This window comes from Nerophis lumbriciformis, linkage group LG11, assembly GCF_033978685.3.
Source record: "Nerophis lumbriciformis linkage group LG11, RoL_Nlum_v2.1, whole genome shotgun sequence".
Lineage (NCBI taxonomy): Eukaryota > Metazoa > Chordata > Actinopteri > Syngnathiformes > Syngnathidae > Nerophis > Nerophis lumbriciformis.
In genome coordinates, this window is record NC_084558.2 from 27,526,962 (window position 1) to 27,552,212 (window position 25,251).

Here is a 25,251-nt window from a genome sequence, read left to right on the forward strand (position 1 = left end):
TGGACTTGTTGATAACCAGAGAGCCTGCTTTGGAGTACCAAAAGTGATCAAAATTAGGCCCAGGCTTTGTCACATATTTTTATTTTTTGTATCTCTTCATTGAATAGGCTAACATAGCATGATGCTGCTGTTAAAAAGTTAGCGCATTGCTAGCACAATAGCTAGCACAGCTATGCTAGTGTTGTTAACGTTTGTGTTGTCGGCCACAGTAACAGGTACTAGAACACTGTCATAAATGAGCATACTTGCCAACTCCCGAATTTCAGTGCCCCTCCCGAAAATCTCCTGAGGCAACCATTCCAACCGGACAACAATATTGGGGGCGTGCCTTAAATGCACTGCACTGCCTTTTGCGTCCTCTACAACCTGTCGTCACGTCCGCTTTTCCTCCATACAAAAAGCGTGCCAGCCCAGTCACATAATATATGCGGCTTTTAAACACACATAAGTGAATGCAACGCATACTTGATCAACAGCCATACAGGTCACACTGAGGGTGGTCGTATAAACAACTTTAACACTGTTATAAATATGCGCCACACTGTGAACCCACACCAAACAAGAATGACAAACACATTTCGGGAGAACATCCGCACCGTAACACAACATAAACACAACAGAACAAATACCCAGAACCCCTTGCAGCACTAACTCTTCCGGGACGCTACAATATACACCCCTGCTACCACCAAACCCCGTCCCCCAAGATTGGCAAGTATGTAAATGAGCATGCCTCGTTTCTACGCCAAACACCTGAAGCATGTCAGCTTTTTAAAAATACAAATCTTTAAAAGGCTTCACTAAACATCTTAAAGGGGCCCTATTATGCAAAACCAACTTTTCTTACTTATTGGTACCTGCTGTTGTGCATTTGGGATCTGCAAAAATCCCGAAAATGTTAATCAAACCGTGGAACCATTGCATAGATATTTATAAAATAATCTTGCCTTCCTCCCTACTTCCACCAAACGAGTCGTTTGGAAATGTGCACAATTGGTGACGCCACATAATGGGAAAACCGTCAGCGGCTTATCCATATATACAGTATGTACCAAAAGTGGCTTGTAGCCCGCGCTGAAGTTTGATCATTTTGTTACTCCTCATCGAATAGGCTAACCTAGCTTGTTGCTGCTGTTTAAAAGTGAGTGTATTACAATAGCTAGCATAGCTATTGTGGTGTTGCCAGCGTTTTTGTTGTCCCCCATAGCAACAGGTACTAGAACATTTATACACCAAACACTAAGGATAACAGTTGTGTAAAAATATAAATCTTTGAAAGGCTTCACTACACATCTTATAATAAAGCTCCATCAACTATTTGGCAATCAGCAACAGGCACCAACGCTGCAAGTTTGTTACTCCTCATCAAATAGGCTAACCCAGCAGGATGCTGCTGTTAAAATGTGACTGCATTGTTCACATGATAGCTAGCATAGCTATGCTGGTTAAAGTTAAAGTACCAATGATTGTCACACACACACACTAGGTGTGGCAAAATTATTCTCTGCATTTGACCCATCACCCTTGATCACCCCCTGGGAGGTGAGGGGAGCAGTGGGCAGCAGCGGTGGCCGCGCCCGGGAATCATTTTTGGTGATTTATACCCCAATTCCAACCCTTGATGCTGAGTGCCAAGCTGGTGTTGCTAACATTTGTGTTGTTGACCACAGAATCAAGTAATAGAACATGTCTTCTTCTTCTTCTTGTTTTATGGCGGAGCACTCAGCGTTAAAGTTGCATTACTGCCACTTACCGTATTAGAGTGTGAACCAGAGTTCCTTCCCATCTCCCTCACATACAGTATATACCTTTCCATACTAAATTCTATTCCATAAACCCGTCTCTTCTAGAAAATTCACTAAAATGTTATTGTTGCTGCCTAGTACCCCTTTGAGTGTAACCTCCTCCTGTCCATGTCTCCTTGCTTCCTCTATTAGTTTTCTCCTTTCTCTACTGCATTTCCTACAATCAATGATTGCATGTTCCACTGACTCTACCACATTGCAGTTGTCACATAATCCTGTTGGGTGTTTCTAGAACGTGAATAGAGTTACAGTGTGTATGTAAAAAGGGCATGTTAGTGTTTAAATGATTACCGATAAATTATTCACACACATTGCATTGCAATCTAAATAAAAAAAACTTTCACCTAAAAATCCCTCCAAAAAAAGAGCCGATAACCGCCAACAACGCTCCATTTATATGCCGTGACTTGCATATTAAACAAGGTACAGTTGTTAACATAACAGCTAACACAGAGGAACTACTTTTAGTAACACAGCACCTTGTTTACAGAGAGGTAAGCTAGCTACCGAGCAACCTCAGAGGTTATAAAAGTTAATGCTGGATTATAAATCATGCCCTGCATCTGTACAGTAGAAGGCTGTGGTCATAAACCGAGAAGCAGGTCAATTTTGAATTCAACTTAGACCTAAAACAGGACGACACAACAAGATTTGCTCCCCGCATTTTTTTTTAACCTGATGTTGTCCAGGGTGTACCCCGCCTTCCGCCCGATTGTAACTGAGATAGGCTCCAGCGCCCCCCGCGACCCCAAAGGGAATAAGCGGTAGAAAATGGATAGAGTGAGGATTACGCTAAAGTGATCATCTAAATGGAGAGCACAATTCCTGTGCTGAAAGATACAAACATCCCATCAGTCAGCATCCCAGAGAGAGCTGATATTGTAAGCCACTGTTTTATTATGTTCTTTATTTGTATTTATTGTTTGTCACTTAGCAATACTTCTACATAATGGTTTAGTGTTTCACTAAAGCTGGATCTGCTTAGCACCAGCTTTGAAAATGTGTATCTCACACTCCTTCTATTCAGGCTCATAAATACTGTACAAGGATCTGATCATCATTTGTCCAAAAGTGGTCAGTGTTGTCTATCACAACGTCTGCCATTATTACTAGTAGTTGTATTTTGTTGACGGAAATGCGCTTTGTGAAATGATTGCGCCTAGAAAAGTAGTTCCGGTAATGCTTAAAAAATGACCAAAAATACTGTAAATAATGTTAATAATAAATATTATCATGAATGTGCCTGTTACTACATTACATACCTGTACATACTTACAGCATGTACAGTATATAAAACGTTGTTTTTGGTTTTTGGAGGGCTTTTTAGGCACAATAGATTGAATCCCTATCACCTGCATTGTTGGCCACCTCTTACCACCAGGTTTTTTACCCTTTTAAAAAACCCAGAAAAGACAAAGTGATATGTGTTCTTGTCTCACCAGAGAGATTGTGAATGATTGGCAAAATTCCCAAAAAGTGCAATTCCCTTTTAAAGCTACAGACAGACAAAATTCCAGCGGGACTTACAGGGCTGTATAGTGCGAGCATTTTAGTAGCATTTGCGGCTAAAAATAGGTTGTGCGAGTATTGGGGAAAAAATAGCACATGTGTGAATACTGATTTTAACCCTTTAAATAGAAATGTGCACTTAAAATAAATCCATTCAAATTTGATCAATTTAGAGTAAAATTTTCGCCCATCTCTATAGCATGTTTGAAATGAACTTAAACCATAACTACAACCAAATGGACACGTGATTGACACGGAAGTGTCACTGATAAGTCTGTGCGCGACCACCTTTAAATTCAACACAAACTAGTAACTACAAGGGTCGGAGGGAATATTGAACACCATATCAATGATTGAAGTGACAAACTTGTCATCTAAACAATACCGTGTTTGTTGACAAAAACGTACAGCCATGGAAGCACATTCAATCTATTTATCAAGCATAGGTAACACAAACGAGTGAAAGATTCAAAAGAGCTGACGTCAGCTCGCCTACAAAGCTAACCAAAATAGCTCAAACTAAAATGCCTTTGAGACTCAGACTGAGCGTAGACTTACTGACGTCACACGTCACTAGGCAACGGGCACCGCCTTTTAAAGGCACACACACACTGCTCTCATATAAAACTTATCTTAACTGCATTCTGCCAGGTATTTGAAGTTTATGTTTAGGTATCGCATTAATTATTTTCCTTAGTAATTAATTACATTTATTAAAGAGTAATTCCGTTAGTAATTTAATTAATTTTTGGTAAAGTAACGAGTAACTATAATAACTTTTTAAAGTAATTATCAGAACACAGCCTGTCACAAAGCATCATGAAGCTGTTGGCAAGTTGGTGTTCCTGACTAAAATCTTTGTGTTTATGTCCTATAATAACGTTTACCGGTAACCTATAAAAACACCATTGGTAAAGGTCAATTATTTTCATGTTGCTGCTGTTTAAACAGTTACACCAGTGCACTTTATTTCACATTTTGTTTTTTTGTGTTTTTATTAGCTGAAGAATTGAGAATAACTAAACATTTTTTAAGGAAGCCTGGAGATTATATTGGACTTTTCTTATATTAATTTCAAGGCTTTTTCTTTTTTCTTATCTCAAAACACCTATTAAGTTGAGATCTTATTATACAAAACCTAATTTTCTTACTTGCTGGTACCTGTTTTTGTGTATTTGGGATCCCCATCAGTTCCAAAAATTTTAAACCAGGGCATGGTGAAGATATTTAGTTATATGATATTGATCAGTTGGTTAATGGGCCAAATTATATCGGGATATGAGTTTTGATACATATCTCCCAGCCCTACACTCGTGCAACAGTGCAAGCACTGTTTAGGGATGTTTTCTGTGTTTAATTGAGCGTTACAGTAGGCCTTATGATGGCATTTTGTTTACATGTATTAGTGCACATGCACTGTATTTGTTGTTTGAGTGTTAATAATGAAATTGCGATCCATCCATCCATCCATCCATCTTCTTCCGCTTATCCGAGGTCAGGTCGCGGCGGCAGCAGCCTAAGCAGAGAAGCCCAGACTTTCCTCTTCCCAGCCACTTCTTTCAGCTCCTCCAGGGGGATCCCGAGGCGTTCCCAGGCCAGCCGGCAGACATAGTCTTCCCAACGTGACCTGGGTCTTCCCCGTGGCCTCCTACCGGTCGGACGTGCCCGAAACACCTCCCTAGGGAAGCATTTGGGTGGCATCCTGACCAGATGCCCGAACCACCTCATCTGGCTGCTCTCGATGTGGAGGAGCAGCGGCTTTACTTTGAGCTCCTCCCGGATGGCAGAGCTTCTCACCCTATCTCTAAGGGAGAGCCCCGCCACCCGGTGGAGGAAACTAATTTCAGCCACTTGTACCCGTGATCTAGTCCTTTCGGTCATAACCCAAAGCTCATGACCATAGGTGAGGATGGGAACGTAGATCGACCGGTAAATTGAGAGCTTTGCCTTCCGGCTCAGCTCCTTCTTCACCACAACGGATCGATTCAGCATTCGCATTACTGAAGACGCCGCACCGATCCGCCTGTCGATCTCACGATCCACTCTTCCCTCACTCGTGAACAAGACTCCGAGATACTTGAACTCCTCCACTTGGGGCAAGATCTCCTCCCCAACCCGGAGATAGCACTCCACCCTTTTCCGGGCGAGAACCATCCCAGTCGTTTCACACGATGAAATTGTGATATTTAAGACATTTCATATTGCTCCTAAATTTTTTTCTGTGCTAAAAAAAGGTCTGTCCTACTAATCTTTTTAATTTAGTAGCACCGGTGTTACTCGTGAAAAAGCTAAGCGTACAGCCCCATCTTTCAAAAGCACTTTCAAACTGTCTGAAGTGAAACATTAGGGCTAGATTTGGGGATTCAAATACTCCATTAATTTTTTTTTAAATATTACAATAAACATTAAACAAAGCCTCATGTTTTAATTTAATTTGTCTTATATGTCAGCTTGGCGGCACAGATGAATTTGCTACAATTGAATGGATCAACTTGATGCCAGCCTACATAAATGATGTGCTCCACTGCTTTATTCACTTCGTTTCAGACCCTCTGGTCCTCAGGGGGTGAACTTATTCATAAAGGAACACGCTGGATGTTTTCTAATTAGGGGTTCACGGTGCACTGGTCTCTGAGTAATGCCTCTGTTCTTCGTGAGGAGGGCTTCTGGTGGTCCAGCAGCTGTATGATAATGAATATCAAATGAAATGAGGGTGGCAGTTACTCACCTGTGTAGTAGGCAATCCTGGAGATATCTGAAAGACAAACAGAGAGGCGAGTTAATAAGCTTGTTAAAGTGCATCAAGCTGTCTTCACATTGGGTCTATGGTCAAAGATTACACAGGGGGAATTATTTTTAAGAGCTTCTAGTGTTGAAATTATTGACGAGGTTGGATTTTGGGGGAAATAAATCAATGCTATGGTGAGAAACAACAAGATATTGATTGAGAAAATTCAATAGGTCATCAGATGTTAGATAAACAGCTAAAATAGCTAATTTAAAAGCTTGAAGGAGACCAAATAGGAGTTTGCTCATAGATAAATGTGCATGAATTACTGCGGAAAAACATAAACAAGCATAATTAATACATGACTTATTTAAAAAGAGACCTATAAACTCCCTTGGCAGGTTCAGAGAAGACTTTATATACTGAAAGGTACAGTACTCTACAATGAATTCCTGATTAAATGCATGCCACAGGAAGTCCAGGAGAAGCCTTTTGTGGATCATTTACTGTAGAGTGTTAATGATCCAGGTCAAAAGGATAAGTGCTTTAGACACCCAGGGTCTACACAATCACACTACACAGTACACACAAATGCACACACAGTAATAAAAGAGGTCATCAACAAGGATGATGTCATGCAAAGAATAACCACAAAAAGGAAGTGGCAACCCAAGTCGTATAGTTTATCGACAAACACTACTGTAATATAATACCAGAGTGTGCGTTTATACTGTATGTGTGCACGTGTGTGGGATGGAGACAGGAAGGGCAGACAATCCCCAAGGCCAAAGATGCCATGATCTGCACTTTTATGATTCATTTTTCCAGTAATGCACTTTTCACAATACAGCAAGAAAATAGACATTATTACAGTCATTGTCATTCTTTCAGAAAAAAATGGTGATTTATTGAAAATATTGGAATTTTTTGAGGGGTGGATATGCAAAATATTAAATTAATTAAGTGGTAATACTACATGCAAAATGTTATACTTCAATGAAAATGAAGTTTAAATATCAAGCAAATAAATTGGCCAAATTGCAAGACTAATATTGTTATCACAAGAATGAAGTGGCAATATTAGAACAATAAAGTTGTCTTTTAGTGACGCGTGGCAAAGTTGGTAGAGTGGCCGTGCCAGCAATCGGAGGGTTGCTGGTTACTGGGGTTCAATTCCCACCTTCTACCATCCTCGTCACATCCGTTGTGTCCTTGGGCAAGACACTTCACCCTTTCTCCTGATGGCTGCTGGTTAGCGCCTTGCATGGCAGCTTCCGCCATCAGTGTGTGAATGTGTGAATGTGTGTGTAAATGGGTGAATGTGGAAATACTGTCAAAGCGCTTTGAGTGCCTTGAAGGTAGAAAAGCGCTATACATTTATCATTTATTTAATTTTTAAGAGACTAAAAAATAAAATATCACATGAATAAAATTAAAATTAGTATATTACAAAAATAAAACTGGAATTTTAGAAGAATGCAGTCAAAATATTAAGTGACTAAAGTCAAAAAGAGATAGAAATAAAATGGCATTATGAATGGATGAGTAGAAACTATTGCAGCCTTACGAGAAGAAAGTACTGTCGTAAATTATGAGAATAAAAATGCAACATTAAAGGAGCAAAGTAGAATTGTATGATGACGAAAAAACTTTACAGGAATAATAAGGTATTATTGCAAGTAGAATTATTTTATGTAACAGTGTTATTTTACATGAAAATAATGTTTAACTGCAATAAATATACACGAATGACATATTACGATCATTATATTCTCAGAAATGATCATTTTTGCCTTTTGGCCCTAGTTTTAAATCTTAATATTCCAGCATCGTCTTGTGCCAATCATACCAATTTTATTACAGAAAAGGGTGGATATAGCTGCTTAAAAAGAGCCAGAGAAGGGATTCACATGGAATTGTTCATGTGCTCATGTGTCTATTATGACATCTAGATAGACTCCTAAGACCACCATCTGGTCCACTGATGCTGCTCTGACACCCTCACAAAAGAGGTCAAAGAAAGTGAAGCGCCTCAAAGCTGCAAACACAAGCACACAAAATGCACTTGCCACTAAACCGCCTGAGAGTTTTTGAAGTAATATGATGCAAGCAATCCGCCTCACTGCCATGATGGTGAGCCCCAGGAGGAGTATGTCTCTGCTCTACGACCCTGTGGACAAAGATGTAGTCTTGCATGCAACAACAGTGTGCCCGAGGCAACCGGCACACCTGCCAGTCAAAAACACAGCAGGGAGGTGTGGAAATCACTCTTTTGTATGCAAAAGTTCAGCTGTGATTTACAAGATGTGGATAAATTACTTTATTTAAGCTTCATGTACGGATGAACGTGAATGTATTGTCACATAAAACACGCAGAAGATGCATAAATCCTGCATGCATGAAACATAATAAGGTCATGTAAACGCTTGAGTGCCCGTCTGCTACAGAAGCACGCGCTCACTCAAGTGTGAGGAGGTGTGAAGGGTCAGTGATAACGTGTCAACAGCACACAGGGAAAATGTTTTATTCAACATCGATTTAGGATGAAATGACGTTTTCTAAAGATGTTCTTTTTAAGATGGTGAATATTGATGTCAAATTCAAGCATTTGTAAATTACAGTTGTGGCGCCCCCCATGGGTTGTGCTCAGAATGCTTCGGAAGACATGCTGGCATACAGGCTATACAGACATTCAACTTTAATTGTCAAAAGCTTTTGGCAAATCAGCTAGATGACAATGGTTAGTGCTACCTTGTTTTTTTAAGCAAACCTGCTGAAATTTGACACATATGGGCTTGTCAGTCCCCTACAGTTGTACACCAAATTTTGTGGTGAACAGCGGCATTTGGGCGGTAAGCGGGGTACACCCTGGACAAGTCACCACCTCATCGCAGGCAGCTGAGATGGGCTCCAGCACCCCCCGCGACCCCGAAAGAGACAAGCGGTAGAAAATGGATGCATGGATGGATAGAGTGAACAGCGTAAAGTTGCAGCTAAGGTTGCAACGATTAATCAATTTAATAGATTAATTAGGTTAGAGAAAAAGCTTCAGCTCATATTCTGTTGCTTTGATTAATCGTTTAATGAGTGAAACTTATAAAACTTGATCAAATCCTGCATGGAATGTCCATGCAGGATTACCCAAAGTTAGTTTCCCCACAACTGCTGCAATAGAGCACACATGTGAGGGGTGGTGTGTGGTTGCCGCGATCTGTGCGGCAGAGAACCTCTGAGTTTTGTTAAATTGCATTTTTGTTAATGTACAACCCAATGCACACATGTTCAAAGTGCAATTTCAAGAACGAAAGTTACGCCAAACATAATTGTTTTTAATTTAAAATGCTTTCTATAAAATGCACACTGAGACTATAAAGTGTTTTACTAAAGTGATTACTCAATTAATCGAACAAATTAATCAATATATTACTCAATTCATAAAATAATCGATAGCTGCAGTCGTGGTTACAGTGAAAGTGAGTATTGAAGAGCTTTGTGAGAAATTTTAAATCAATCCGGCTTATGAGGTTTAATGACAGTGCCACCAGGTAGTATATTAATCCTACAAATATTAGCACAGGCAACACATTAGGGGTGCATGTTTTGACAAATTGTCACCTTGTTTACAGTATATGCAGTGGTTCAGGGGTAGAATAATTACTTACACACTTACAATATATGATACGTACATGTCTGCAGATGCCCAAAACGCAGCCTCAAACAGAAATACATCATGCCTACACACAACAAAATACTTTCTAAGAATGCACAACGCAACCCTTTAATTTAACAACACTCTCACACAACTTCCCACACACACTTTAAACCTTCTCAATGCACATCACAAACACTGTTCATTCTAAAACGCACATCTTCATCAAAACTCTACGCTTGTGTCAATCCTTAGCAAACCTGTTATTATAGTGACAATCTTCATAATAAATAGAATTCACAAAATAACGAATGTATGAAAAACGTGTCTGTCTTGAGCAAGAAGCCGCTTCTTACCGTGGTACAATCCTTCCATTTAAAGTCCAGAATAGGGCTAAAAAGATGAGAGCTAAATTGGGAAAGCCCAAATCCCGGGCTTCTGTGGTCACTGTTACAACACGGCCTTCTCCTTCCTAATCCCTCACTTCTACTACTACACTCACAGAGCATGGCATGAGTGGGACGGGGAGAGCGCGTCCTAAAGGGGAGGGAGATGAGCAAGATGGATGGATGGAGGAGGAAGAAGGGGGAGGGGGAATTGTTGTCTACCAGGAGAGGGATGAAGAGAGAGACAGAAAGCGAGAGAGAGAGAGAGAGAGAGAGAGAGAGAGAGAGAGACAGAGAGAAAGAGAGAGAGAGAGAGAGAGAGAGAGAGAGAGAGAGAGAGAGAGAGAGAGAGAGAGAGAGAGAGAGAGAGAGAGAGAGAGAGACAACCAGGGGTACAAGTCTCACTGAGTCAAGAAGACAAGACAAGCATGAACTAAACACTGTTCTATTCCAGTCCTGCAGGTGGCTGTAATGCACATTACAAAGTAGTTAGGCCAGCTGCTACTTACAGTTTGCTTTTTCTTTCTTTTTTCTCCCCAGCTCCATCAGCTGGATCGAATGGGTCACTGCCTCACTTGGCCTTAATGCAAGCAAACTAATAGGCGACTCTTCAATGTGTATTATCGGATTTGCGCCAACATTGAATAACTAACGCAAGAATTAATGTCTCTATTTGATTAGCCCGCTAAGTCTCCTACGTGTGTGTGGTCTAAAAAAAACAAAAACACGTTGGCGCTTTGTGTACCTCTTCACACAAAAATGTTGAAACTCGGTTGTGGGCCTGACTCTCCCAGGCGTTACACTTGCTGTACTCTTTACCACAAACTCGTCACCAGTGTTAATGCTGACTGAGCAGGTTGTTCCTCACAGCTATTCAGTGTTTCCCACAGATTGTCAATCTTTTTGTCACGTGTGTGCATCGGCAAGGGTGGACTGGGGACGCGGCCGGGGCAGTGTCAATATGAGATCATCGTATAATTTTCTTTAAATGGGCTAACAAATGTTTACATATATTTACAGAAAAATCTATGTTATTAGTTATTAGTATCAACATATTTTTTTGTAACATTATATCGTTTGCTCTATTTTTCAATTGTTGCTGCTTATTTTATTACTACAACCACACAATTACATTTTTTTACAACATTGGTTGTGTTTCTCCTGTGTTGTGCAATATACTTGTTTATAAATAACCATGTGGTTAAACAGAGCTACATGTTCCTTTTCATGTTCTCTTGCATTTCATTATCAAAGATGTACATTTTTAAACAGGTGGCAGTAATTGACATTTGTTCTGGATCTGCCTTACTTGGCCCTAATGCAAGTGGACTGTAAAGGCAAAATAAAACCTTAATAAGTACTTTTGTTCTGGATCTGAGCCACAATATTAAATTGCCTGCCAAGTCTTCTATAGTCACTGGGTGTGGGTTATACAAAAGAAAATAACTGCTACGGTCTCTAATTAGCGCCAGGTCCAGCTCCAAATCATTAGTAAAGATAAAATATTAAATTACTGTACATAAAGACTTTTCAAACAACCTCTCTCCCATTATTGCCTGCTTCCAATTAACACTCAGGTCTCTTTGCGGTTTAGGCAAATAGCCTGTGCTATAATTACAGTATTTACACTTTAAAAGGTTTTACATAATCCTGGTAATTACCTAACCCACCAACAAATGTTTATCAAAACATAATGTTTCCGATTTAACTTTTTACAGCACATACTGTACCTTTCTGAAATGCGACTAAATCCTTGTATAAACAGGCTCATAATAAGAATGTGTAAGTGTGTGTGTTCAAGCTTGTGTTGTTACCTTTGACCCTTGCATCTCTGCTACAAAATCCACCACCCTGAGGGGGATACTCCATTAGTCATAATGTGACATTCTCATTCAGTCCTACTGAAACAGGCTGTCGCTCAGGCTGTTCACTTGACTGCCCATCGAAAACCGACACAGAGAAGAGACAGCAGCCACAGAGACTAGTTCTATCACAACATAGACCTGCTGACTTTTAGAAATGACTATATATTATCAACATGCATGGTACCAAGTGACTGTATATATGGATAGAACCCCAAGCTCTTAAACACACACATCAAGCATGGAGACCAACACGAGACTGGAGTTGCTCAAGAGTAAAGCAGATTAATGGGCCAATGGATTAATAGGCCAAGACGTCTCGCGCACGCGCACACAATCTATTTTATTACATTGTATGTTTTGTAAACAGGTTCAGTATGTCAAATTATATATGGTGGTTTGTTTTATTTGGTACAGTCAGTTTCTTATTTCTTTTCCCTGCTTTAAATTGTAATGTATTTTTAATAAATATAAATATAAAGTGGTTTAATGGTGCTACCTACTGGGGACGCGATGATGCGTCTTAATATATTATACAGTCCATGCAGAAAGTCGCAATGTCGTGATCACACCAATTTAATAAATTCAAGCAATCCCCTCAATTTTGTTAAAAGCCCGCCACTTCACCAACATTTTGGCCAATCAGCGTCATTTGTGCCAATCAAATTTGTCTGTGAGCGGCACTCAAACGCCACATCAACTGTCTAATCAAAGCTTATGTTTGTTTCTTGTGTAGATGAAGCAGGAACATTAACATGTAACAATATATCAACTCGTCATTGCTCACAATTGTCGTCCTCCCGCGTAGCTCAGACTTACGCCTTGTTCTTTTTTAAAGTGCTAAGCCTTCTAGTTTAATGTAGATTATAAACATTTACTTCTTATTTTACATGTATTTAAATATGTTTTAAATATTTATTTATCCAGGTAAGACAATGAACAGATTTTAATTTGCAATGCTGACCTATCAAAGAGGAAAGCATGAGAGATGTTTATGAATTAATAATCTTTCATCGTCTCTCGTTTACCAACAAAAATATACCGCTATTGATCGTTCTCAACAGTTCACAAATGCTCTTAACGCGGAAGTAAATGTGTTAGGACATAAATCAGACCTGGGCAAATTAAGGCCCGTGGGCCATATGTGGCCCGTTGAGCTTTTCAAACTGGCCCGCCGGACATTCCCAAATCCTTTTTTTAGATCTTTATGATGGAAAGTGTAGCTGCCATTGTGATGTGCAGTGATGTTTTCTAATGACCGTAAGTCTTGAATTATACAAAGTATTTCAATGTTTGAAATCTGCGCTTTTGGATGATATACCAGTTACTATGGTAATCTAATTAGTTACTATGGTCATCTAGTTAGTTACTATGGTAATCTACGTCACAGCAGCTCAGACGAGGCAACAAGCAGTGTGGGCGGGAAGCCTTTCCACAGACGCGGAGGGAGATTTTCACAACAAAGTTCTAAAGCTTAGTGATATATCAGATATATCAGATTGTAAGTGGGTTTATTTTGTACCCTTCGCGTTCATATTTCACTGTTTGTTGCATTTTTGTTCACTTGATTGTAAAATATGTCAATCGAAAGGGGATGTAACATTCATATGTTGTCAATATTCAGTGTTTTATCGTTTAAGGAAAATTTAAAATTCCATTACGTTTTTTAAGGCGGTCTGTCATAACGTTTTTAGCATTCAATCAGACATTATTGTGAGGTTTTGTATTAGTGTTCCTAAAAATAGATATACCGGCCCCCAGACACATTTTTTTCCTCTAAATGTGGCCCCCCCGAGACTAAATAATTGCCCAGGCCTGACATAAATGAATGTTTAAGATGGACAAACACTTTTCAAGCGTAAAACATACAGTACACAGAGAATGTCTGAAACTTGCGGACGACAGAGCACACATGGCGCACAATGAGGTAGCCTTTGGAGGTGTTTCTTTCAATAAACAGAATTATCTATCACTATTATAATTAATTAAACCAGTACAGAAATTTGAGTGTAGCTATGTGCACATGGACACATTTAATAGGATTAAAAGCCTAACTGTAATAAAAATGTTTCATGCAAACAAGCCATTCGGATGATTCTGACCCAATCACACACGTTCGGGCCAAAATTTCATTTGGATCGAGACCGGTGGTTTATGCCGATAGTCATTTGGATTGGAGGGCATGAAAACACTTGTTACGAAATTCGGGATGAAATTATCCTTACTGCGCATGTCTTTGATGTCAACTATACTTTTGTGGGGGAGTGGGGACTAAATTTATTAGTCTCCGAAAGAGGGGATTGTCTTGCTGCAGTCTCCCCTCATTCAATATGTATTGAAGTAGCGTTATATACTGCTTGTTGCTTTAAAACAAAACTAGCAAAAATAAAAGTATGTTCTTAAGTGTCATGTGTCGATGTAACAATAAAAGGAGTGATACAGTTGTCACCTGAACGAGCGGTTTAAACATCTATGCTAAGTGCTAACTGTAACTGTAATGTCGTAACATGACGATGCCAACCATACATATTGCAACATAAATGGCACAGAACAGCTCCATTTCAAAAATAGAGATAAAACAAAAGTAGTGAAAAGAAGAAAAAAAAAGATAAATACCGTCACAACGTCGGACAAGCAGAAATGCACAAAGCTATATTTGTGCATCGCGTTTTCAGCACCTGCAGTGAGAGAACTTGCCCAAAAGATGACGCCATAGCGCAAACAAACAATAAGACACCTTTCCTATCATGGTATATGGTGCGCATGTCAAAGTAAAGTATTCCGATTTAAGGTTTGATGCATGAAAATTCACGTGATAATGGGATAATTTTTTTAGGGTCCATGTACACAAGAACATTGTAATCCGAACTATGATCAGATTAAATAAATTTTGCCCACATACACGTGGCTATTGAGTCAGTGTTTTTACTGCCATTTTGTGTCTACTTTTAAGTCTGTGCCGTAAAAATGTGCAAAACATCAAGATTGCTTTTTGTAGTTAAGGTGACAAGGAACACTTAAAACAATGATAGCAAACTCATAAAACCACAAATTGATTCAATGTTACTGAAACAAATAACCCGAAATCAAGCATTTTAGGCCACAACAATCAGAAAAAAAGCCTTGGAAATCTTACAGGGACTGATTATAGGGTTTCATTTTTAAGGCTTTTAAACTTGAGACTTTTTAGCCAACTGTGTTGTCGTTAGGTTATTTTGGATTATTATTAAAAGAAACACAGCTTTCCAAAATGGCGTTGAAGTTGCCATTCCCATCCAATTACTTGTGAAATACTTATTTTGGCGCTGACCTTTCACAAACTAAAGGAGGTTTTGTGTACATTTTCTATTTAGCTTTTCTTTGTTTTATACATTATTGCAACGCATTAGCATTATATTACAATGGGGTCTAACAGGCTCCACCAACCCTGCAACCACAAGCGGTGGAAAATGGATGGATAGATGGAGTCTGGAACCCTTTTCTCATGTAGTAACATCGCCCTCCAGTGGCACTACACTTTCAATCAGGGGTCCCCAAATAGTCCTATTTCCTGCCTTGTGTATTGTGTGAAAAAACATTCCATTAAAACGGGTTAAAACCAGCCAGAGAAATGAGTGCTGAATGAAGCTTTGTTTAAAAGGACAGCGTTCGCGGGTGACTCATCACACAACTAGACACACACACACACACACACACACACACACACACACACACACACACACACACACACACACACACACACACACACACACACGCACACACACACAACAGGCAGTATTTTACCCATGCCTGACCTCTCCAGTGTCGAAACGTGCGAGTGTGCGTGTGATGTCATAACTGTGAAGACCTTTTCTGTTATGAGTGTGTGTTTGTGTGTGTTGAAGAGCAGAGATGAGGTCATGTGATTGGCCAAGCAGACACTGATGCACGACTCTTTGTCATCCTTCCACCAGCTCAACTTTTAATTTAACCTATGAAATATCCGTTTACTCCCATATGTCTCAGACGTATCCTGAAAGTTAAGCTTTCGTAAGCAGGCAGACAAAGGCCAAGAACAGCAGGTGGTGCTAGCCTCCTCTATTTGTTGAACAGTACATCCAACATCCTGTCAAATAGACCCAGAAAAACTGTCCAATTCAATGAAAAACAGTACATTGCATGGATCTGTTTCCCTCCGTTACTGTTTTTCTTTTCACTTTAAGACAATGACGACTTTCTTTTATGTGTCTGACTCATGTAATAAGAGACACAGACAGAGGCAAAGAGGGGGCAACTGCTTTACAATATGTGAAGCTCCCTGTTTTTGCAATTCAGCAAAAATACCTCAACAACTGTAAAAGGAGCTAAACTTCAGCCAAGATTACTATGAGCTATTCTTCTGGTTGGGGTTTTCTTCATCCAACTGACATGCACCACTACTACTACTGACCTTCATGACACTGTGTGTGAATGAGTGCGTCAGAGGGCCAACTAGTTCCCAAGTAGTCTTCTAGCGAGGGTCAAGAAGGCTTGGTTTAAGACATAGGTGGCCAAAGTGTGGCTCAGGGGCATTTTGGAGCCCACTGTCTGTTTTTTTTTCATTGCCTGTGGTACATTCTAGAAACACAATTAAAAACGAAAACAACAGCAAAAGTGCAAAAAGGCATGAGATGGGGTGCTCAAAGTGTGGCACTTGGTCCATTCAGATTCAGATTCAGAAGTACTTTATTAGTCCCCCAGGGGAAATTGAGTTTTCAGCACAATCCCATTCAAGATCAGACAAACATTACAGGGAGACAGAAAAATTAACCTAAGCCACCCTCCCTTGAAATAGCCGACCTCTACACCTGCTCGCCCCACAGTTTGTTTTGTATTCTAAAAATGCAATGAAACAAGAAAACTAATACAACAACAAAAGTGAAGTGAAATGAAATGAATTATTTTTATATAGCGCTTTTCTCTGGTGACTCAAAGCGCTTTACATAGTGAAACCCAATATCTAAGTTACGTACATCTGAACCAGTGTGGGTGGCACTGGGAGCAGATGGGTAAAGTGTCTTGCCCAAGGACACAACAGCAGTGACTAGGATGGCGGAAGCGGGGATCGAACCTGCAACCCTCAAGTTGCTGGCACGGCCGCTCTACCAACCGAGCTATACCACCCCACCACAAAAGTTGTGTCAAAATGCATAAAAAAGGCTCATCTTAAGTGTAACCTACATCTAGCTTTTATTGGCCAGCAGCACATTTAAAAAATACAGTTAAACATGAAAATAAATAAAAAAAACAGTAGGAAAAGCTAAAAATTTTAAAAAGGTTAAAAGGGGTCATATTATGATTTTTTTCTATATTTAAAACACTCATTGTGGTCTACATAGTATGTAATGGTGGTTTGTTGGTCAAATTTTGCATAGATTATTTTATATAGACCATATTCTGGCCTCATTCTGACCGTCTCTTCAGGCTGCGCCGTTTTGTGAGTGGTCTTAATTAGTGCCTCCATTTTGCCTGCGTCTTCTCCTACCAGCTATGTTGTAGTTTTTAGCAGTTCCATATTAAGCGATATATCGAGTTTGTAAGATACAACGATATATTTTTAAACAAGATATGAATTAGGAAAATATCGTAATATCGATATAATTGATTTCACGTTAAAATGACCACATGCTGCTTATTTGTTGTGTTCCTTGATTCTCCCCCGCAACACTCCATGGGCTATTAAACACCTCCCCTTCCTCCTTCCAAGACATGCTTGCCCTCTCCTACAACAACAACACACAAGTAAATATGGAGTTTGACTGTGCCACCAGCGACTCGTGTGCCAGTGACCAACTAGTAAGTAAAACGCAAACTTCTGCACACTCGCCAACAACTTCGGGTTTCCTGTAATTAGTACGGTTTTTGATAATCCATTCTGGCTCACGGCTACAGTGGTAAAAAGTACAGTTTTCCATTAAAAAGAATTAACTTAAAAATCAAAGCTACGTAGCTGCTTAACTATATTTCCCAGTAGCATGCTACTTTTTAAACAAGCAACGATTTCCGTAGCTTAGCTATTTTTAGACCCATGTAGCGGTTAGCTAAGCTACACGCTACAAAAGAAGAAAGAGGGAGAAGAGAAAGAAAGAAGTGGACTAGTGTAATTACACGGGCAGGGGACAACATATACGGGAAACATCAATGATGATTGGTTGGTTTACGTATAAGAACATCCATGATTTGTTGGTGGGTTTACTATGATGAGTCACGATTGGTTAAGAGTAGGGCAAAACATTAGGGACAGCACAATCAGAGGCAAGAAAGGGCGGGTCATCGAACCAGGAAGGGAAATCACAACACACATCCCAAATGACAACAAGAGAATCGGAGAAGAGAAGAGGGGATATTCAAGCGGGCGATTTATATATTAAAAAAACTAGTGGAAGATGGCAGAGGATTCTCTTCCTTAGTTTTTTCTTTTAGCAATGTAGGTGACATCCAGGAAACCCACAATGCGTCTACTTGGCCTCATTTGGACAAATGTATGCGTCTGGATAAAACAATGCCCAAAACATTAATTTGAGTCGTTTACCATGTAAGCCCAAATCAAGACTGCTCTCGGCATGGAAGACGTGGAATACACATTTAAGAACACACATGATTGTGGCAGACGTGATGACTTTTGCTACAGTATAGCCTGTCTAAATGCTACATTTCATTTTCACTGGTGTTTTACAACGAGACAGTTGCTGACATTTTGTTCATTATTTCTACTCTTTATATTTTGACATTGTATAGTTGAATCATTTTGAAACAAACAAGATCATAGTTGCACAATTAAGTCAAGTCACATTCACTTGGCGCTGACCACAGAACCGTACGTGTGACAGTCCATCACATCGTCGACTGGGAATTTAAAAGTGCCTGCCTGCAAATGTATTTTTTATCTGAGTTTGATACATTTTGTATTATTTGCACAGCTATGTTATTTATTTAATGTAGAAATAATGTTTCCATTTTATGTATACATTCTTGGTTTTTCTATTTTATTGATGTTATGTAATTCTGTGCTACTTAAACAGTTTCTTTACTGTGCTGTTAATACCCATCTTGACAAAACGGGTTAATAAAAGTACCACTGATTGTTTACAGTATAGTTGTCATTCACTTACATTTCAGGGAATTTCGCTCAAAAATGAATATCTTTGTATAAATATTTTCGCCGGAAAATATATCGAGATTAGTGCTGTAACGATACTAATATAATATGGTACTAAAATTATTTTGGTACTTTTCTGTACTTTTCTAAATAAAGGGGACCACAAAAAAATTGCATTATTGGCTTTATTGTAACAAAAAATCTTAGGGTACATTAAACATATGTTTCTTATTGCAGTTAAATTCTTAAATAGGCTCCTAACTAGTCTGCTGGTGTATGCAGTAACATATTGTGTCATTTATCATTCTATTATTTTGTCAACATTATTAAGGACAAGTGGTAGAAAAATAATTATTCATCTACTTGTTCATTTACTGTTAATATCGGCTTACTTTCTCTTTTAACATGTTCTGTCTACACTTCTGTTAAAATGTAATAATCACTTATTCTTCTGTTGTTTGATACTTTACATTAGTTTTGGATGATACCACAAATTTGGGTATCAATCCAATACCAAGTAGTTACAGGATCATACATTGGTCATATTCAAAGTCCTCATGTGTGTTTATAAACATAATATACATTTTTTTTTAAACGAAAGAAGATGTTGTGGTGCCAAAAAATATCAACGTAATCATAGTAGTATCGACTTGATACGTGCCTGTACTTGATATCATTACAGTGGATGTTAGGTGTAGATCCACCCATGGCGTTTGTTTACGTTTTGATGCCGGTGAGCTACAGTGTGTAGTGAAGCATGTTTAGCTATTCCTCGTCCTGCAAGGATGGTACTTGTAAGAAACTTACTTTATTTGTCGCCATGGAGACAAGGATTAGTGATTTAGAAGTAGCTAAAACACTGCCGACGGCGGATGGACGTTAGCCGCTGGCTAGCTAGCCATGTCTTAAAGCACCTCTTCCTGAGGGCATTTCAGTGTTATAACTTCACCTTTATCGTTAGTTTTTAAGCCAAAATGCATCCGTTCTCCCTTTTCTGTCTACACACTGTGTCTGCTTGTAAGTACTCCGTGATTGTGTACCACCAAACATGCTCGTCTGCTCGTAAACCAGCAATGTCACGACGCGACTTCAGCGCAGGCACGGGGGGCGGCGGGACCGGTACGTTTCAGAGACGGTATCGTACCGAAAATGATTCATTAGTATCGCGGTACTATACTAATACCGGTATACCGTACAACCCTAATCGAGATATATATCGAATATCGAGTTTAGGTAAAAATACTGTATAACGAGGTATACTGTTTCGTCAATATCGCCCAGCCTTACTTTCATATGGAGTCTACTGACAGATATGAGTTGGAGCTATACACTACTTTGTATTAGAAATGGCAACATAGGAGGATGCATGTGCATGTACGAGCCAGTCTGCCCCATAATAAAAGATAGAGAAAAAGAAGGAGATTATTTACTACAGCGTCAGATTGCAATGGCAGAATGGAAGAATTTACTCAAAGAGCTTTCGGTAAAGTTTGTCCATCTATGGAAATATCCAATGACGTCACAACTGGAAAAAACAGCACAACTTGGGCAAATTGTAAATGACTCGTTTGGAGGAAGTATGAAGGAAGGCAAGATTGTTTTATAATTACCTCCATCATGTCTCCATGGTTTGATTTCAAATTTTCGGGACTAATTCAGATCCCGGATATACAAGACAGGTACCAATAGGCAGGGCAGGAATCTCAGGGTGGCCACGACGGCCATGGCTCTTGTCCCTATGTTTGGCCGTGTTTTGATACATTTGTGAAAGCATAAGAAGACAGTTAACTCTCAACATATAATATGTAACGCAATGTTCGTATTTAGTGCCGCAACGCGACGATGTGTGTGGGGTTTTCATTTTTCTCTAACCCACTCGACCACCAAAGTTTAATGTGAATGAAAACCGCATAAAGAAAACACTCCTGGCCGTGCAATAAATGATATGAAACCCCAACATGTCATCATCATTGTGGGCTAAGCCTAAGCGTGGGTTCTTTTTAAATGTACTATGAGTGGAAGTGTTCTTATCATGGGAAAAATGAACACTTCAGCATGGCTGTAAAGTACGAGCTAAGGTTACAGATGTGTTTTCCAGATTTTAATGTGATAAGATATGTGGCCATGGGCCCCTATCGGAAATTGTTAAGAAGATGATAAGTTTGTTAAAAATTTGTATAAAATTTTTAAGTCTTTCAAACACTTAAATGTTTTATATTTAAAAATATCATGTGTACAGATTTGTAGTGTGGCACAAAGTGACAAGTTGAGCTTGTATATCTGCATTGCTCTAGCTAAGTAAAGTCTAAAATGACAGATGCTTTCCGAGTTGTTAATGGGTTAAACCAGAGCTAACTAATTGTTTAATACTGCACTTGATACTGTAGAACAGTTAGTCTAATGCTGTATGCGTGTGACAGCATAGGTTAAGGGAATTTCCAAAGGCAGAAGAAACCAGAGCACTGTCTTTACTTGAGCTGTTGTGTTCATTTACTGTTTTTCACCCAGCATGAAAAATCAGCTGTTATTTGTTAAGATTATTTATTATTATGTTGATGTTATTTATTAAGAATTAAACAGTTCTGTGAAATTAACAGCTTCATTAATTTAACTGAAAATAATGCATATTTAAAATGTAATCATCCTTAACCTTAAAGGGTGAACTACACTTTTTTTTTTAAATTTTGCCCATCGTTCACAATCATTATGAAAGACATGAGAACAGATGTATTGTTTTTTTTTAATGCGAACAAAAGTCTGTTTACAATAGAGCCAATAGGAGCCACTCTATTCTGCCTATAAAGCCCTTAAAAAACATCAAATGCCTCCATTAAAGTTTTATATACATGCTTTTAAGTATGTAGTAGCAAGCACATTAATAATAACATTTAATATTTAGATATTTTGATAATTTTTAAGCATATACGTAGCGCATTAAATTCAAAAACGCATCACAAGGTTCAATTTTTTCAACTAAATCTCTGATTACTGCTCACTGCAGACTTTAAGAGAGCCAACAAACATAATAAAACATCACTTACTGTACAAAGTCTCCTGTCATTAAGATGTCAACTGCTATATGCTCCCCTCACCTCCCAGGGGGTGATCAAGGGTGATGGGTCAAATGCAGAGAATAATTTCACCACACCTAGTGTGTGTGTGTGACAATCATGGGTACTTTAACTTTAACTTAATATTCCCATTGAGATGAAGAATGACTCATAACCCTTGCTAAGAAAAGGGGGATGGAAGCATCTTTTCGTGTCGTTCTCGCAATTTGCAGGTTTAAAATGGCTGTTAAAGTGCACCAACTTGTCAGAATACATCTTAGTCCTTCTACTATTCACGTAAAAGGCATTATTTATTTATCTAGAACAGGTGTTGCCAACCCGTCGAACGAGATCAACCAGTCGGTCTTTGGGACCCTAACGGTCGATCAAGAAAATATTAGAAAAATGTATGTCTTAATATGACATCAGTGATGTCATATTAAGACATCACTGATGTCTTAATATTGCCCAAAAAATGACCAACAGACGCGCAAACATGCAAGCATTTTAACACGCCCACACGCCTCTGCCTTTCTCTCTTCAGCCTACCATCCCGCAGCTCTCGACACCTTAGCCACTCCCACCAAATGGCCGACCTCTACACCTGCTCGTCTCGCAAACATGCATTGCATGACGTGCTCATAAATAGTTGAGCTGCAACAATGCATTAAGGCTGACTGTTGCAACCCTTTCGGACATTCTGTAGCATTCAACATCAAACAACTCCTCCCTCAACCACGAGTCCACGGCCATCATCGCACGCCTGCGACGGGAAGCTAGCAAGCCTAATACAAGAGTCCATGAACATTGCTCCAAAGTATGGATTTTGTGTTGATTTTTGTGAATACATACAAAACTAAACATTGACTTTGGTTTTGCGGCAACAGGTGTGGAACAAAAGACTGCACACTGCAAAGTGTTTAAAAAAGGCAGCAGCACAAAAAACAGCTGACTGCGGGAAATACAACTACCGTATTTGCTTGAATTAGCGCCGGGGCGGTAATTAATTTAAAACCTCTTCTCACTTCGGCGCTTACCAAAGGCATGCGGTAAATTTAGGCATGCGCTAATTGATTTAAAAACCTCTTCTCACTCCGGCGCTTACCAAAGGCATGCGGTAAATTTAATCCTGCGCTTATAAATTTGAGTGTGATGTAAGGATACCATTGTAACCGAGGCTTTATAAATGTCGCATATACTGTATAAAACTACAAAATAACAAACACGGAGGCTCCAGTTTTACACGAGGACCACTTTATTTTCTTTCTTTCAAAACCTCCGCTCCACTAAACACTTAACATCATAAAGAGGAAAGCCCATAAAAATAGGTTACACCATCATGAAAAGCACATTTAATTAAAAAAAACGTTATTATGGTCTTACCTTTACTTATAAATGAAGTCCATGCGCCGCTGCTTCTGAACAAAAGCATTGATAACTTGTTTACAGAAGTCTTCCTTATCTTACTTCAGTTTTAAAAGTCTCTCTGTCTCGATGGAGATCTTCCTTTAATTATTACCTCCTGCTTCGATTGAAAGTCCAGTTTAGAAAACTGTTGTTGTCACTTATTCTGCAGCCAAGTACGGTAGTCGCAAGAATGATCCCTGGGATCACTAGCGCCCTCTACAGCCATGAGGCGGGAGTCATTTAATGACTCATATTTGACACACGCAGCTATATTAATAAAACATTTCGAGCAGTTCCCTCCTTACTGTTCTTTTTAGCATATTCAATAGCTTGGACCTTAAATCCTACTGAATAGCTCTTTATCTTCTTCCCTTTATGCGATTTTAAATTATTGAAATCAGCCTCCTCCATTTTGGAAAATGATGTCTTGAAAGGTGAAGTGTCACTCGTGACGTGACGAGTTTGACCCGGCGGTAAAACGAGGAATATGCTAATTTTTCTGCGAAACAAGTTTGACCCGGCGGTAAACCGAAGCATGCGCTAATTATTTTACTAAACAAGTTTGACCCGGCAGTAATTCTAAGCATGCGCTAATTCTAAGCATGCGCTAATTATTTTGCGAAACGAGTTTGACCTGGCGGTAAAACGAGGCATGCGGATAATACAGGTAAAAGCCAGTAAATTAGAATATTTTGAAAAACTTGATTTATTTCAGTAATTGCATTCAAAAGGTGTAACTTGTACATTATATTTATTCATTGCACACAGACTGATGCATTCAAATGTTTATTTCATTTAATTTTGATGATTTGAAGTGGCAACAAATGAAAATCCAAAATTCCGTGTGTCACAAAATTAGAATATTACTTAAGGCTAATACAAAAAAAGGATTTTTAGAAATGTTGGCCAACTGAAAAGTATGAAAATGAAAAATATGAGCATGTACAATACTCAATACTTGGTTGGAGCTCCTTTTGCCTCAATTACTGCGTTAATGCGGCGTGGCATGGAGTCGATGAGTTTCTGGCACTGCTCAGGTGTTATGAGAGCCCAGGTTGCTCTGATAGTGGCCTTCAACTCTTCTGCGTTTTTGGGTCTGGCATTCTGCATCTTCCTTTTCACAATACCCCACAGATTTTCTATGGGGCTAAGGTCAGGGGAGTTGGCGGGCCAATTTAGAACAGAAATACCATGGTCCGTAAACCAGGCACGGGTAGATTTTGCGCTGTGTGCAGGCGCCAAGTCCTGTTGGAACTTGAAATCTCCATCTCCATAGAGCAGGTCAGCAGCAGGAAGCATGAAGTGCTCTAAAACTTGCTGGTAGACGGCTGCGTTGACCCTGGATCTCAGGAAACAGAGTGGACCGACACCAGCAGATGACATGGCACCCCAAACCATCACCCAACCATGCAAATTTTGCATTTCCTTTGGAAATCGAGGTCCCAGAGTCTGGAGGAAGACAGGAGAGGCACAGGATCCACGTTGCCTGAAGTCTAGTGTAAAGTTTCCACCATCAGTGATGGTTTGGGGTGCCATGTCATCTGCTGGTGTCGGTCCACTCTGTTTCCTGAGATCCAGGGTCAACGCAGCCGTCTACCAGCAAGTTTTAGAGCACTTCATGCTTCCTGCTGCTGACCTGCTCTATGGAGATGGAGATTTCAAGTTCCAACAGGACTTGGCGCCTGCACACAGCGCAAAATCTACCCGTGCCTGGTTTACGAACCATGGTATTTCTGTT

The 25,251-nt window shown here is 39.5% G+C and overlaps 1 protein-coding gene across 5 annotated transcripts in view; it reads right to left on the reverse strand.

Moving 5' to 3' along the window:
- The window catches only part of ptk2aa (protein tyrosine kinase 2aa), a 75,007-nt gene that overhangs the window by 35,222 nt on the left and 14,534 nt on the right, over nucleotides 1-25,251 (reverse strand). For 4 of the 5 annotated variants that reach the window (XM_061966974.1, XM_061966971.1, XM_061966973.1 and 1 more), the window contains exons 1-2: nucleotides 10,048-10,181; nucleotides 6,043-6,069 (exon numbers count right to left, since the gene is read on the reverse strand). In XM_061966974.1, the coding sequence (XP_061822958.1) occupies nucleotides 6,043-6,069; nucleotides 10,048-10,066 (46 nt within the window). In that variant the 5' untranslated portion in view covers nucleotides 10,067-10,181. Of the gene's footprint in view, nucleotides 1-6,042; nucleotides 6,070-10,047; nucleotides 10,182-25,251 lie in introns of those variants that run through there. The other variant, XM_061966975.1, reaches the window with a different exon arrangement.